The 15,539-nt window shown below is 37.1% G+C and overlaps 1 protein-coding gene across 2 annotated transcripts in view; it reads left to right on the top strand.

Annotated features, from left to right (window-relative positions):
- Positions 1 to 15,539, top strand: part of Svep1 (sushi, von Willebrand factor type A, EGF and pentraxin domain containing 1) — a 170,754-nt gene that overhangs the window by 140,161 nt on the left and 15,054 nt on the right. For both annotated transcript variants that reach the window (XM_078047940.1, XM_078047939.1), the window contains exons 38-42: positions 657 to 3,439; positions 5,525 to 5,750; positions 8,655 to 8,810; positions 10,860 to 10,923; positions 13,969 to 14,142. In XM_078047940.1, coding sequence (XP_077904066.1) covers positions 657 to 3,439; positions 5,525 to 5,750; positions 8,655 to 8,810; positions 10,860 to 10,923; positions 13,969 to 14,142 — 3,403 coding nt within the window. The remainder of the gene's footprint in view (positions 1 to 656; positions 3,440 to 5,524; positions 5,751 to 8,654; positions 8,811 to 10,859; positions 10,924 to 13,968; positions 14,143 to 15,539) is intronic.

Genomic DNA, 15,539 nt, shown 5'->3' with positions numbered 1-15,539 from the left:
TGGTAGAGCACTTGCCTAGTGCATGTGTAAGGCCCTGGGTCCAATCCTCAGCACCATTAAAAACAATAAAATGGCTAAAGATGGAAGATTCATCTTTATTTTCAATCCTCTGTTACAGCAACAATTTAAAAAAGTATGTTATGAAGAAAACAAATAAGATTCTTAAGATGTATCCATAAAAATATTTTATTTCTATTATTATCATCTAATATTATTATCATTAACAAATGTATATGCATTTGTGTGTTTCCTTTTCTGTGGTTAAAACAGCAAACTGTAGCATTTCTTTGATCATCAAGATTTTTTCTTATTTTACCAAGCAATCTATAATTTTTTTAGCATACCTTATCAATATAGAGTATATTGATATTTTACTTCAAATGGGCTCAGTCCTGTGGTAAATATTTCTGCAGTAGGTGTGATTTAATTTGATCTATATTTCACTTCTACATTTCCAGTTAGGAAAAAAAAAAAAACCATTAAGTGGACCTGCTGAACAAAAATGCAAATCTTTATTAACTCCTAATGAATGCGTTCTTATGTAAGCATCTGGTTTTGTTCTTTTTTTTTTTTTTTTTTTTTACTGCTAAAGCATTTAGTCAGTTATATTTTCTGTCATATAAATTACTCGCACTCACTTTCTCCCTGTCATTCAGCACTCAACTGGCAGGATCTTCGAGAGTGAAGTGAGGTACCAGTGTAACCCAGGCTACAAGTCCGTGGGGAGTCCTGTGTATGTCTGCCAAGCCAATCGCCACTGGCACAGTGAATCCCCCCTGTCCTGCATCCCTCTCAACTGTGGGAAACCTCCCACAATCCAGAATGGCTTCATGAAAGGAGAACACTTTGAAGTAGGGGCCAAGGTTCAGTTTTTCTGTAATGAGGGTTATGAGCTTGTTGGTGACAGTTCCTGGACCTGCCAGAAATCCGGCAAATGGAGTAAGAAGTCAAACCCCAAGTGTGTGCCCGCCAAGTGTGCCGATCCGCCCCTCGTGGAAAACCAGCTAGTACTGAAGGAGTCAACTTCTGAGGTAGGAGTGGTGACGTTTTCCTGTAAAGAAGGGCATGTCCTACAAGGTCCCTCTGTCCTGAAGTGCTTGTCAAACCAGCAATGGAATGATTCGTTTCCCGTGTGTAAGTTGGTTCTTTGCCGTCCACCTCCTCTCATTTCCTTTGGTGTCCCTGCTCCTTCTGCTGCCCTTCACATTGGAAGTACTGTCAAGTATTCTTGTGTAGATGGGTTTTTCCTAAAAGGAGATGCTACCATTCTCTGTCAAGCTGATGGCACCTGGAGCTCTTCACTGCCAGAGTGTGTTCCGGTAGAGTGTCCCCAACCCGAGGAACTCCCCAATGGCATCATTGATGTGCAAGGCCTGACCTATCTCAGCACAGCTCTCTATACCTGCAAGCCAGGCTTTGAGTTGGTAGGAAATACCACCAATCTTTGTGGAGAAAATGGTCACTGGCTTGGAGGAAAACCAACCTGTAGACCCATTGAGTGCCCAAAGCCCAAGAAGATCTCACATGGCAAGATCTCTTACACAAACCTTCACTACGGACAGATCGTTACATACTCTTGTGACCGAGGCTTCCTACTCAAAGGTCCCAAAGACCTGACCTGTTTAGAGACAGGTAATTGGGATAAGCATGCCCCATCTTGCAATGCCATTCACTGTGATCCCCCACAACCCATTGAAAATGGTTTTGTAGAAGGCGCAGATTACAGCTTTGGTGCCATGATCATCTATAGCTGCTTCCCTGGGTTTCAGGTGGCTGGTCATGCTATGCAGACCTGTCAAGAGTCAGGATGGTCAAGCTCCATCCCAAAGTGTGTACCCATAGACTGTGGTCTCCCACCTCATATAGATTTTGGAGAATGTACTAAAGTCAAAGATAACCTGAGATATTCTGATCACGAAGATGACCTGATGGAAGTTCCGTATCTGTCTCCTCACCCTCCTCAACATTTGGCTAAAACCTGGGAAAATACCAAGGAGTCTCCTGATGCACATTCATCCAGCTTTCTATATGGCACTGTGGTTTCCTATTCCTGTAACCCAGGATATGAGCTTTTGGGGAATCCCATATTGATCTGCCAGGAAGATGGAACTTGGAATGGCAGTGCACCTTCCTGCAATTCAATTGAATGTGAATTACCTGTTGTTCCTGAAAATGGCTTTTTGCATTTTAAAGAGGCTACTGTGGGAAGTGCTGTGCAGTATAGCTGCAATCCCGGGCATGTTCTAATAGGCTCTGACTTGCGAATTTGTCTACAGAATAGGAAGTGGAGTGGTGCCCCGCCACACTGTGAGGCCATTTCATGCAAAAAGCCACATCCACTCATGAATGGGACCATCAAAGGAAGCAGCTACACATATCTGAGTGTTCTGCACTATGCGTGTAATCCTGGGTATCTGTTAAATGGAACTGAGAGGAGAACATGTCAGGAAAATGAAAAATGGGATGGGTCTGAGCCAGTTTGCATTCCTGTGAATTGTGGCTCTCCACCAATCTCAGCCAATGGCCAGGTGAAAGGTGATGCGTATACATTTCAAAAGAAGGTTGAGTATACTTGTGATGAAGGGTTCTTGCTTGAGGGAACCAGGAGTCGTGTTTGTCTTGCCAATGGAAGTTGGAGTGGAGCCACTCCCAACTGCATACCTGTCAGGTGTGCCACCCCACCACAGGTGACAAATGGAATGATGGATGGCCTGGACTTTGGCTATAAGAAGGAAGTGGTGTTCCACTGTAAGGAGGGCTATGTGTTGCATGGTGCTCCAAAAATCACCTGTCAGTCAGATGGTACCTGGGATGCAGAGGTTCCTGTCTGTAAACTAGTCCACTGTAGACCTCCGGAAGATCTTGCCCATGGCTTCCCTAATGGTTTTTCCTTTTATCATGGAAGGCATATACAGTACCAGTGTTTTCCAGATTATAAGCTTCATGGAAGTCCTTCAAGACGGTGTCTCTCCAATGGTTCCTGGAGTGGCAGCCCACCTTCCTGCCTACCTTGCAGGTGTTCCGCACCAGTAATTCAAAGTGGAACTGTCAACGGGACTGATTTTGGCTGTGGAAAGGTAGCCCACATTCAGTGCTTCAAAGGCTTCAAGCTCCAGGGACTTTCTGAAATCATCTGCGAAGCCAATGGCCAATGGAGTTCTGACTTCCCACATTGCAAACATGTTTCTTGTGGTCCTCCCCCAACCATCCCAAACTCATTCATCAGGGAAAGCAGCTCTTTGGAGGAAATCGTGGTAACTTACAGCTGCAAAGCTGGCTATGTCAAACGAGGCAAATCAGAACTTGTTTGTACAGAGAAAGGGACATGGAGCCAGCCTTATCCCGTCTGTGAGCCCCTGTCCTGTGGACCCCCACCATCTGTCATCAATGCAGTGGCAACAGGAGAGGAACACACCTATGGAAGCAAAGTGAAACTCAGGTAAGACTATGACTCTAGGGTCTCCAAGGGGTGCAGGCAGGAGGATTGTAAAATGAAAAGTGATAGGTCAAAACTTAGCTAGGGAGGAAGAAACCACCACCTCTGGACTATTCTCCGAGGATCAAAACTGTTAACACTGGATTTATCTTAACATATAATTTTTCAGAAGTATATTGAGTGTAAAAGTAAATTTATGTTTTTTTATGACTGATTTCTAATGTAATTACCATAACTATCTTGAAACAACAAGATCCTTTAGCTATCTTGGATAGCTCTTGAATTGTGAGGCTCTTTTAAAACATCATGATAGTAAATTTCCTTATGTTTGTAACTTGATGGTTATATTTATACATGTGAATGTTAGGGAAAATAAAGAAAATTCAGGCCAAAAAGTACAACTTGCATTGAACAATAAAAAGAAAAGAGATAATCTAAAAGGGACTTCCAACCTATGTCATCTAAATAAACCAAACATTTAATGATTTTTGCTGGAAATTTCTCCATCTAAAATGTATTATTAAAATAAAATACGATAAAGTGTGGAATTAATTTGTGAATTAGATTTAGGAACAAATAACTAAAATGTTCAAATATATTGAAAGCCTCTGAAACAATTTAAATTTTATTTACATCTCTGAATTAATTATGGATGAGCCTCCATGTATTCTTGTGTTGGATTTGACTAATAATTCAGCAACTCTTCTTAAGCATTCTGTTGTGGACATCTTAGCTCCACGTTATAAATGCAGCAATCAGTAGCTCAAAGAGGGGGCTGAGATGATAATGATGCTGAGGAGTAGTGGATAATGCACTGAATTCCTTTCTTTGGAACCACATTTTAAAGTTTCCATTTGGATGTTAGTGAGTCAAAGTATCTTGAGAAGCCACAGTGCCACCTGCCTCTCAAGACTTCCCTCCTTTTTGTTCCCTGTTGGATGTTGATTACATCATCTTTCAGATCCTTATTTAGTATCTGATAATTAAATCCCTATGCATTTGTAAAACCTCTGACACCTAACTATCCTGGCAATTTGTGGAATTTTTAGAATATTATCTAGGAATAAATGTTAATAAATTAAATCATTTAATCTAAAAGACAGTCTAGAATCATGGTAAAAGTATGGACTGCAGAGCCACAGTCCCTCTAAATAATAGGTAGATTTACTATTGAGCTTGATAGAAGGCAGGTAATCAGCCCAATCATTCCATCAACATGTGGCTTTAAGCAATCCACTTGATCTCTCTGGTGTAAATTTCATCATCTGCAAAATGAGAATAAAGATAATAAAGATAATCATAGCACTACTCCTAAGGGTGACATTAGAATTTGAGTTGCTATTTTTACAGCATTTTTAGTACAGTGCATATTTAGTACAGTGACGAGAATTTACCAAGGGCTGTGTAAACACTTATTGAATAAATAAATGTGAATTTTAAAAATCATAGAAAGTATGAGAGCTAGGTTGAGTTTAGCTTGAACACTAATACTGCAGTTACATGATAATACCCAATAATCAGAATTGAAAGAAATATCCTACATAGAGCTTAGAACAATACTTAGCACAAAGCAGATGCTCAGTAAGTATTAATTATGTTATACTTTTACCAATAGATGAGTCTATAATTTCTTGAACTCTTAGCTATTTTTAGAATAAAAATAAATTTAATAATGCTATTATTCCCAGTGAAGAAAAATAACATCAACATTTAAAGAAACTTTAGCCTTAGCTAATCTTGAATGTGCATAACTAAGGATTAATCTATCATTGCTATAATAATGTCTTTTTCATGGCAATGCTATCCACTTGACATTTGAATCAGTTTTTTTAAGTACTTATTTTCTAGTTTTAGGTGGACACAATATCTTTATTTTGTTTTTATGTGGTGCTGAGAATCGAACCCAGTACCCCACGTATGCTAGGCGAGCGAGCTACCACTTGAGCCACATCCCCAGCCCTTGAATCAGTTTTGATGTAGCACATTAAATGTCTACTGAGCCTTATAATGGCTTCTTAAATCCAAAAATAGGTCAGAAACTATATTGTGCTTTTTTCAAAGACACTTATTTTTGCATTTCCATTGCAGATGTCTAGAAGGTTATATAATGGATTCAGATATGGATACATTTACCTGCCAGGAAGATGGTCATTGGTTCCCAGAGACAATCTCCTGCAGTCCTAAACAGTGTCTTCTGCCTTCAAACACAACACACATACTTGTTCATGGAGGAGACTTCAGTGTGAATAAGCAAGTTTCTGTGTCCTGTGTAGAAGGGTATGCCTACCAGGGAGCTAACGTATCCACATGTCAGGTAAGACTATCTTAATTGGAACATGTAAATCAAATTTCTAGATATCTATATGTCATCAGGATAAAATGTGCAGTCTCCTGTCCTGAGAAGAAAGGATGCCTCACATTTTCATTTACATTAAAGGTTTTAAGAAGTTTCTTGGTTAAAAAGTAAAATAAAATAAAATAATGTATCTTTCCTCCCAATATTCTCATTTTGAAATTTATAAAGTACTTAAGTTAGGTGAAGTGTTAAAATACCTGTATCAGGACATTTGTGACAAGTTAACCATGAACGATTTTAGTTTTGGCTTTGGGTTTGGGGGTTTGGGGGTTTGAGGTTTATTTTTTGCTCAAAAGAGTGTCATATAAAAAGGAACCATGGGTCATGCCAAATGTTTTCAGTTTCATCAGAAAGCCCAAAGTTTACAGAAGCAGACAGCAAACTGGAGTCAAATCTAGCCTCTGCTACTCATGACTTGTTTGAACTTTCTTAAAGTTCCTTAAAATTTCTGATCTTCAGTTTCCTTATTTGAAATGTATATAACAATACACATCTTGTATGGTGGTTTTGAGAAGCCAGACAACGCAAGGAAACTATGCATGAGTTTGTTTCAGCAAACAATGATCTTTTCAAAGATAGTGGTTGATTTGTATCCATAGACTTTTTTTTTTTTTTTTGGTCTCCATTGAAACATTAATAAGTTCTGTGACCTTACATTTCTCCAGCTTGTTTTCTTTGTAAATCTGTGGTAATTGAAAGTATCAAATTATTTAATGTATATAAAGTTTCTAGTACAAGCCTAAAATGTAGCAGGAACTCAAGAATTATTTTATTCTCTCTGACTTTTCCATTTGTAAGTCATGCATACTTAATGATTGATTGCTACCATACCTAAAAGCAAAATCATCACAAGGAACAGGTCAAATGACTTCCATTGTTACCATGTTCTCAAATTTCGCTTAGTTCTAGAAGATCTTACTTAGATTTACAGCTAAAATTTTTGAGGGGAGACTTTTGAGGGAGGGGGTATCAGAGACTGAACCTAGGGACGATTAACCACTGAGCCATATCCCCAGACCTTTTTATTTTTATTGTTTTGTTTGTGTTTATCTTGCTGAGTTGCTTAGGGCCTCACTAAGATGCTGAGACTGGCTTTGAACTTAAAATCCTCCTGCCTCAGCCTCTGGAGCTGCTGAGATTACAGGCATGCACCCCCATTGCCCACATTGAGAGGAGGCTTTTTTGCAAGAATTGTCTGAACCAAGCAGAGTCCCTCCATGACTAAGGGAATCAAAGTAATGCTCTCCAGGTTTGGGTGTATGGACAACTGAGTAGTCCCCCAGGGACCCTGGAGTACCCTGGATCCTGGTGACTCTTTTTTTTTCCCAGTATTTTATTTTTGAAAACCTTCATTACTTCCTCATAAATAATGGGACCTTCATCCTTTGCCTAACTGGGTTTTGGTTTAATTTTCTGGCCTCAAAGTTTTTAAATGCATAAATTGCATACGATTATATTAGTACCTAGAAATATTTTATTACAAGGCAATTAAATGGTTCTATAGTTTGTAGGACAAATAAATATATGAAGAGATCAATACAAATTTTTAAAAGTTAATACTGAAGGAAGACCAGCACTGTCAGATTAAGACATGTTAAGAATTTCAGAACTTGCTGAGCACATTGAACACCCATGCTTATAATCTCAGTGACTTGGAAAGCTGAGGCAGGAGAATCACAACTTTGAAGCCAGCCTCAGCAACTCAGAGAGATCCTGTCTCAAAATAAAAGTGAAAAATAAAAAAGGGGCTGAGGATATAGCTCAGTAATAAAATACTCCTGATTTCAATCCCCCGTACCAAAACCAAAACATACACACACAAAAAAAAACAAAAATCCTTCCCAACAGTGTAGTATTGGTGTTAAATTAGGTAGAAAGAAAAATGAATGGAACAGAAAAAAACGAGTCAGAAGTGGATACTGTAAGGAAACATCACAAGCGATGGAAAAAGGAATGACTCATGAATTATTCTGACAAAATCGGGGACTCGGGCGGTAGCTCAGTGGCAGAGCTCTTGCCTTAGTATGCATGAGGCACTGGATTTGATCCTCAGTACCACATAAAAAGAAACTTAAAATAAAGGCATTCTGTCCATCTACAACTACAAAAAAAAAATAGACACACAGGTATCACAGCAAGAGAATAACTATCAATCTTCAAAGAAAACAACTGTGGGACTGGGGTTGTAGCTCAGTGGTAGAACATTTGTCTAGCACATGTAAGGCACTGGGTTTGATCCTCAGCACTAAAAAGTAAGTAAGTAAATAAATAAATAAATAAATAAAGGTATTGTGTCCATCTACAACTAAAAAAAAAAAGTACTTTTAAAAAAAGAATATTTAAAGAAAAAAAATTTTTACTGAGTGACCCCTTCAAAATAATGATAGAATATTTTCAAGTATTCATGTTGAAATGGAGAAAAGAAAACTGTCTTTTTAAAGTTTGAGCAGCCCACCTAAAGACTGCCAGTCCTCATAAACTTTTAATGAAAATGTGGAATCATATGAAATATAAGGTGCCTTAATTAGAAGTCTTGGAATATTTATATCAGCCATTCAGTCCTCATGTCTTATCATGAAATCATAGAGATTGGTGTTCTTGATTTTTTAATGGATTATATAAAGAAGGAAATACTTATTTTATCTGTTTAAGAAATGTCTAAAAATGCTGATGATGGTGAAGACCATCTGATAATTGGTGTGTGCTTTTTAGGGCTACAAATAATAGCCCTAAAAAGTAGGACTAAATTCTGGGCCCTTTTGACTGTCATTTTGGGAATTATTCTGCCACATACCAGTATTTGTAAACTTCTCCACTTATGTATTAATTTCTGAAGACAACCTAAATTTATTTGTTACTTAGCCTGACGGTTCCTGGGATCCACCAATTTCTGACGAATCCTGCAACCCAGTTTCCTGTGGGGAACCTGAAAGTCCAGAACATGGATTTGTGGTTGGCACTAAATACACCTTTGGAAGCACAATTACGTATCAGTGTGAACCTGGCTATGTACTAGAGGTAAGAAAACAAATTGTTTAACTAGAATTAATTTTTTTTCTGATACACTTGGGAATATTTAGTATTTTAGTATTAGCCCAAGTTGACTTCACCAACTTTGTTCCTAAAAGATCCTATTAGACTTTGTTGCCTTATATATACTCTAATGTTTGCCTAGAAATAGTTAAGGGGACATAGAATTTTAAGAAGCAAAATGTCTTGAATAAAAAAAAATGAAAGCTATGTTTAAGGAAGAGGAAGTCAGTTTTCCAACCACAAACACCTACTGTGACTTCAATTGAACATCGAAACATGTTTGGATTGCTGGTGACCACACTTGGCAACAAAGACACCCGTCGCTATGGTGAGGTGACAACAAGGATTTAGGCAGGCAAAGTTGGGATTTCCCAAAACAAGGAGTTCATATAGATTGGTAAGTTCTTGATAAAGAGGCCAGATTGCCATATCAGAGTACTCCCAACCAAATACCATCTTTCTTCTTAAGATCACTCTTGGTTATAATATTAAAACCCCATCAGCAGTACTTAGGTATCCCTGTTTGGTTTAGTGGGAGGACCACAATTAATTTTGCTGAAAACATTATCTTAGCATCAAACTTGCCATTTAAAAGACCAACTTTACAAAACATAAGACTGTCATCTGGTTTTTCAGGAAATTCCTTCTTCCATGTCTTTATTTTTCATAGTTGAATTTAAATATAGTTTTTGCAGAAGTATTCATTGCCAGCAGCCTGTTAAATTTGTGTAGGATGACCCATTATTTTCTGACCATGCAATTAAGGAAATGTCATGAGTCCATGAAAGCTGGAACCAGGCTTCTATGAATCTTGTTTTATTTCCTCAAACGGTTAAAAAAATAAGAATAAAAATAAGGTAATAATATAAGGATAGATTGATAAAAATCCTTATCTTTTAGAGATTCAAACTGAAAATATTACTATTAAATTATTTGATGATGTCTGAGATTTGCTTCAAAATAATGTGTTGGGAGGGGTGGGGCTCAGATGAAATAAGATTGACCTTGAATTCAAGGGTTAGCTGGCTGGTGTTTACAGGGAAGTGTCTTTTTTTTTCCCTAGAACACAGTTTCATAATAATATGATATGTAAAGTCTCTATGCAATGAAAAAAATATTATAGAATCCATGTGCTGAAGTTCATAAACTTAAAGTCAAACCCCTTGAAATATTACTTAGAACCCAGCCTTTTTTTAACATGTAATATTATAAATGCTTATTTATTTACTATTCCATAGTATATTAGGAACTTAATGCATGGAAAAGGAGTTACCCTTAGGAACACAAATGATTATAGCAAGATATTATAGAGAATTGGGAAGCAGAGAAAATATAGAAATTATACTCAGGAATCAAAGAACAGAACTTTAGCTTAATAACTGCAGGGAGCCAACAACCTATCCTGTACCTATCCTGTAGTCCTCAAGGGCTACAGGATATTGAAAAGTGTATTCAGATAACAATTCTAAATAATTTTTCAATAAAATTATATTTCAGAAGGCAGGGAGAAAATTTTAGAATGACCTTATACAGAATATTAAAATTTTAAATGCACGGATCCTCAATGGGGTAAGCTGATGTTAAACAGATACATTACACGATTGAAAAACTCTATCCTCATATAATATGGTATCTCATAACCCTTGCTATACCTCTCAGATATGGGAAAGATACATACAATTCAAAGTATTTTTTAAATATACTAAGCAAATATGCTTCTTGGGCCTTTCTAACCCGTTCTACCTCAGTCTTTGCTATAGATTATAATTAGCTGTGATTTAAAAGTGGAAGGGGAAGCCAAGTTGTATGTAAGTTAATTACACTAGTCTTCCAGGGATGAATCTTAAAGTGACTTGACAAAAAGGTTTTTTGGAATCTGAAGCTACTCCTTTCCCTATATTCATTTGCTAGATTTAGTTAGCATTCCAGTGTTGAGCCATTCAAGTTAATAGCCACGCTAGCTTTGCAATCCCTTGTCATCTTCCTATTACGGAGTTTTGATCTTGTTGGTGACCCCTCTCCACTGATCCACAGGGGAACAGAGAACGCGTGTGTCAGGAACACAAAGTATGGAGTGGAGGAGCAGCAACCTGCCAAAGTAAGTTAGATGACACTTCATATTCCCGAAAATGATACTGAGGACACAAGGTAATGGTGTGGCTTTGTTTTCTTTATATATCAGTTTTGTAATTAAAAATTTTTTTAAAATTTTTTGAACCAACTCCATCAACGGTATGAGAATGTTTGATGGGCTTTTGTTCAAGGACACCGAACCAATAAAAGGACCAAAAACTGAAGCAGACATTGGTGATTAATTAGAGTAAAATGCAAGATCCTCGGCTCTGAAATGGAAAACATTTTGTTTGGGAACTAATTAATTATTGTGTTGATTTGTGTTTTGAGGGCGGGGGGGGGGGGGTCCCCCAAACAGGCACAATTAGAAGAAGTTTTGGAGCTCTTGCTTCTTGGTGGCAGTAATGGCCAATACAGGCATCTTTCTTTAAGTGCTGGGATATCTGTCAAATAAATGATTTTTCAGTTTATATGTATGTAATGTTGAATTAACTCATTTTATGAGAACAACCAGGTTTATTTGGCAACATTTAGTTTAATCCACATGACTTCTTTCCCAATCTGTGGCCCATGTACTTCCTCTACCAAAAAAAAAAAAAGCCAATATATTTAGAGACAGTCATTTTAAACCAATGCAAGTTTTTGTTTTTGTTTTTGTTTTCTCTGGTGGAGTTGTCAAATTCTCAAGCTGGAAGGGCCCCTTAGATGATCCACTTGAGTCTCTCTGACTAACAAATGAGCCAGTGGGGGACAGGAGAAACAAGTGGTCTGCCCACTATCTCATCGAGTCAGTGGCTGAGCAGGTGCTAGGATTCCAGGAACTTAAATCCTTATTCCTGGTAGTTTCAACGATATTTTCAGAGGTAGATGAATAAGATAATTTTGTGTATATGGGACAAGTAAGCCTTTTAAGGAATATTATATAATTAAATGGAAGTAATTCCATGGAGAATAATGACTGCTTTTAGTTCTAAAAATCTTGGATAAAGATTATAGAGAAAAACATTTTTAAAATAGTGAGTATCCTCTCAAGTCACAGAAATGCAGCAATCATCTGGCACTTGGGACATTCCTTCCTGATAATGGCATTTTTATATAAATTGCTCATGATCCAAAGTGTGTGTGTGTATGCATGGAGGAAGGAGGTGCAGAACCCAAAGGAATCATGCACACCTGGCACTGAAGAACTTCATGGTGTTGGAGGGGGCAGTATCCATTTTGCAATTTAGCTCAAACTGCAAAGACTATGGTTTGCAGAGTTTTCATCTCAGAAATGCGAGACAGTAATAGGAAACCGTGTATGTATCTTATTATTCCCTGGGGCTTTCTTTACTTCTTCCTAAATTATCAGCATCATACAAGTTAATTTCAGGAAATTAGGTAACACAAATAAGCAAAACGAAACAGCTTTTAATCCCACCACTTAGGGGTTAAAAACTATTAGTATTTTGATACATTTCCTTGCATATTTTCTCCCCAAGCATATAAAATATCAGTATTTCAGTATGTATACTGAGCAATCTGATCTGTAAGAGCCTTATATAATTTAATAAATTATTAAATTTGTTGGTATCTGTTATCAGAGCTCAGAGAAGCCCATACAAATCAGTAGGATATCCTGGACCTAGTGCTTCTCAACCTGTGGCCACAGACTAGCAATATCAATGGCACCTGGCATCCTGTTCAAACTTCAGAATCTTAGGTCCCACCCCAATCCTACTGAAACAAAATTCGTATTTTTAACAAGATCCCTGGAGGATTCGCATGCATATTAAAGTTTGAGAAACATTGCCTTTGGCCTCTGGTTTTTAGACTTCAGCATTTTAGAATATCCTAGAGAGCTTTGAAAATTTCCAGTATTATACAGTTCAATCAGAATCTTTGAGGTTGAGACCCACCATCTATACCTTTTAAAGATCTCCAAGTGATTCCGAAGAACAAACCAAAATTAAGACACCTGGTCTCAGCATACGTAAGACTCACCAGTATGGGAAAAAAAAAAAAAAGTCAGCTAGTATCATTTCAGGGACCCTTAATTCTGAGTTAGCAGTAGAATTCAAATCCATTTTTTAAGATTCTATGGAGGGTGACCACCCCTGGGTTCCTTGTAGCACAATCCTGGTAATGACATTTCTCACTGATGCAAAATCATCCTTTATAATGAGATCTCAACAGTATATGAAGTTTGCATAGCCCTAAAAGCCATATAAAATATTAATATCAGTGTTAAAATGCAGTCTCCCCCAAGTTCATGGTTACCTCTTTTCAATACTTACTATCCAATAAATTTATGTTTTATCCCTCCTTACAAGTATTATGTCCGAGTTTTTTAACCCCTCTGAGACTCACTTTTCTTCAACTATCAGTTGAGATCATCTCAGAATTACTGTTAAGTAAGGTTACCAGATTTAAAAGAGAAAAGAAACATAGGACACTAAGTTACATTTAAATTTTATTCAGTTGAAAATGATTTTAATATAAATGTGTCCCTTATGATATTTGAGATATACTTCTACTGAAAACATATTTGTTATTTAGCTGATATTCAAATGTAACAGATAAATATACATCCTGTATATTTATCTAGGCTTCCATTCTAAGAATTATTCAAAATAAGCTTGAGGGGCTGGGGCTGGGGCTGGGGCATGTGTGTGAGGCACTGGGTTCAATTTTCAGCACTATGTATAAATAAATAAAATAAAGGTCTATCAACAACTAAAAATATATTTTTTTAAAAAAATAAGCTTGGTTATTTTTGTATGGAAAGCTCTTGACCATGGTAGCAACTTAACACATGAAATTACTCTATTTCACCTACCTGCTTATTCAAACCCCACTAACCCAGCATTATTAACTATATACATAAAGACTGCTGGAGAAAATAGATAAAATAGCATTCTTTAATTATATGCTTTTTTCCCTCCATCAGTAAGTATCATCTTGTTTTGTATATGTAGGCTTCAATATTTTATACATGTTATCCTTGAATACCTTTAACAAATTACAGCAAAAAAGAAGGAAAGAGGATGTGAAGAAGTATTTAATGTAAGACTTTTCTTCTTCCTTTCAGAGTCCAGGTGTGTAGCCCCACCTGAGTTCCTTAACGGGAAGGCTGACATGGAAAATGGAACAGCTGGACTCAGCATTGTCTACACCTGCCGCAGAGGCTACAGCCTTGAAGGGTCCGCTGAGGCACACTGCACTCAACATGGAACTTGGAGCCACCCAATTCCTCACTGCAAACGTATGTGTTGACTTTAGGGAGGTTTTAATGAGATTCAGCTTCATAATTAGCATCCTGCACATCTAAAATGTAGAGGAAACTCCACTGATAACTGAGATTGGCTAAGAGAAAGCAATCTGTGATTATTAAACCAAATCTTATGGGGTCTCTTAAAAAAATCTGCTGGTGTTATCTAAAACATCCAAAGAGTGAGCTTTTATCAGATTCCTTGTCTGATTACAAAGTTCAAGGCACCAATAGAAAGTGCCATTTCATGAAGAAATTTTTGACAGAAATGTGTAATGAATTTTATTAGAGATAGGAAAAGGATAGAGAAAGAAAATATGTTTGAAGTAAAATGTTAATATAATAAAGTGTATATAAATAATAAAGTATATATAAATGTAATCCCCTGAATGAAAATAATTCATAAATAAGAGAAAAGTTGAGAGAGCTCTGGTTACTGTTTAAAAATCATAATGCAAGAACTGAGCCTTTCAGATTCAGTGGAAGCAATGTCACTAACCAGGACTTATTTTGTGTCCATTTAAAATCAGAAAACCGTAGGGCTCGGAATAAGTGTTGCAATGTGTGTCACACAGGTGCACTGAGCAAGCTCAGCCCCATTGTCATGTCCTGCGTTTTCTTCAGACCCATGGGAATGAATCCATCTTTATAAATGAGGCTTGCAAACTCCCCAGTTTAAGTTCTGATCTTCTGCTCACAGCAGTGTGCGTCTAAAGTCACATTCATCTCACACAGAAATGCTGGTGATTCTGTGGTGCCATCCTTCTGAAAGATGCTGGGTGAAAGAAGGCCAAGTGATAGTGGGATGAATTTACTCTGTGTTCTTAATAGGTCTTTACATTTTAGGGGAATATTTTATGTACCCCTGGATTTTTAGTATAACTTAATGTTCTCCAGTGCTGATAAAAAAGAAATCTTAAATAATGTTGTGGACCATAATTTCAGGCATTGATCTAATTGACCATCTTAGACTTGTAGGGACCTTACATTAGAAGTTTAATTACCTGGTGTTTTCAGATCTTATCTGATTTTATCTTTACAAATACTCTCATGTGGATTCAAAGGGAGTCTTCAAGTAATATTTGAAGTTTTGTACTTTATTTTTAATGTTTTTTAGTTGTAGATGGACACAATATCTTTATTTTATTTATTTAAATATCTATTTTTTTAGTTGTAGTTAGACACAATACCTTTATTTTCCTTATTTATTTTTATGTGGTGCTGAGGATCGAACCCAGTGCCTCATGTGTATAAGGCAAGCCTCCACCATTGAGCCTCAGCTCCAGCCCTTGAAGTTTTATATTTTTTAAGACTCATATTGCCATCATTGAGGACCCATCTTCTGCAGGACTCTACTCTGCCTTTAAAGAAATAAGAGGGAATATATCAGT

The sequence above is a fragment of the Ictidomys tridecemlineatus genome, chromosome 4 (assembly GCF_052094955.1).
Source record: "Ictidomys tridecemlineatus isolate mIctTri1 chromosome 4, mIctTri1.hap1, whole genome shotgun sequence".
In the NCBI taxonomy this organism is placed as follows: domain Eukaryota; kingdom Metazoa; phylum Chordata; class Mammalia; order Rodentia; family Sciuridae; genus Ictidomys; species Ictidomys tridecemlineatus.
This window is presented reverse-complemented; position numbering and strand designations above follow the sequence as displayed.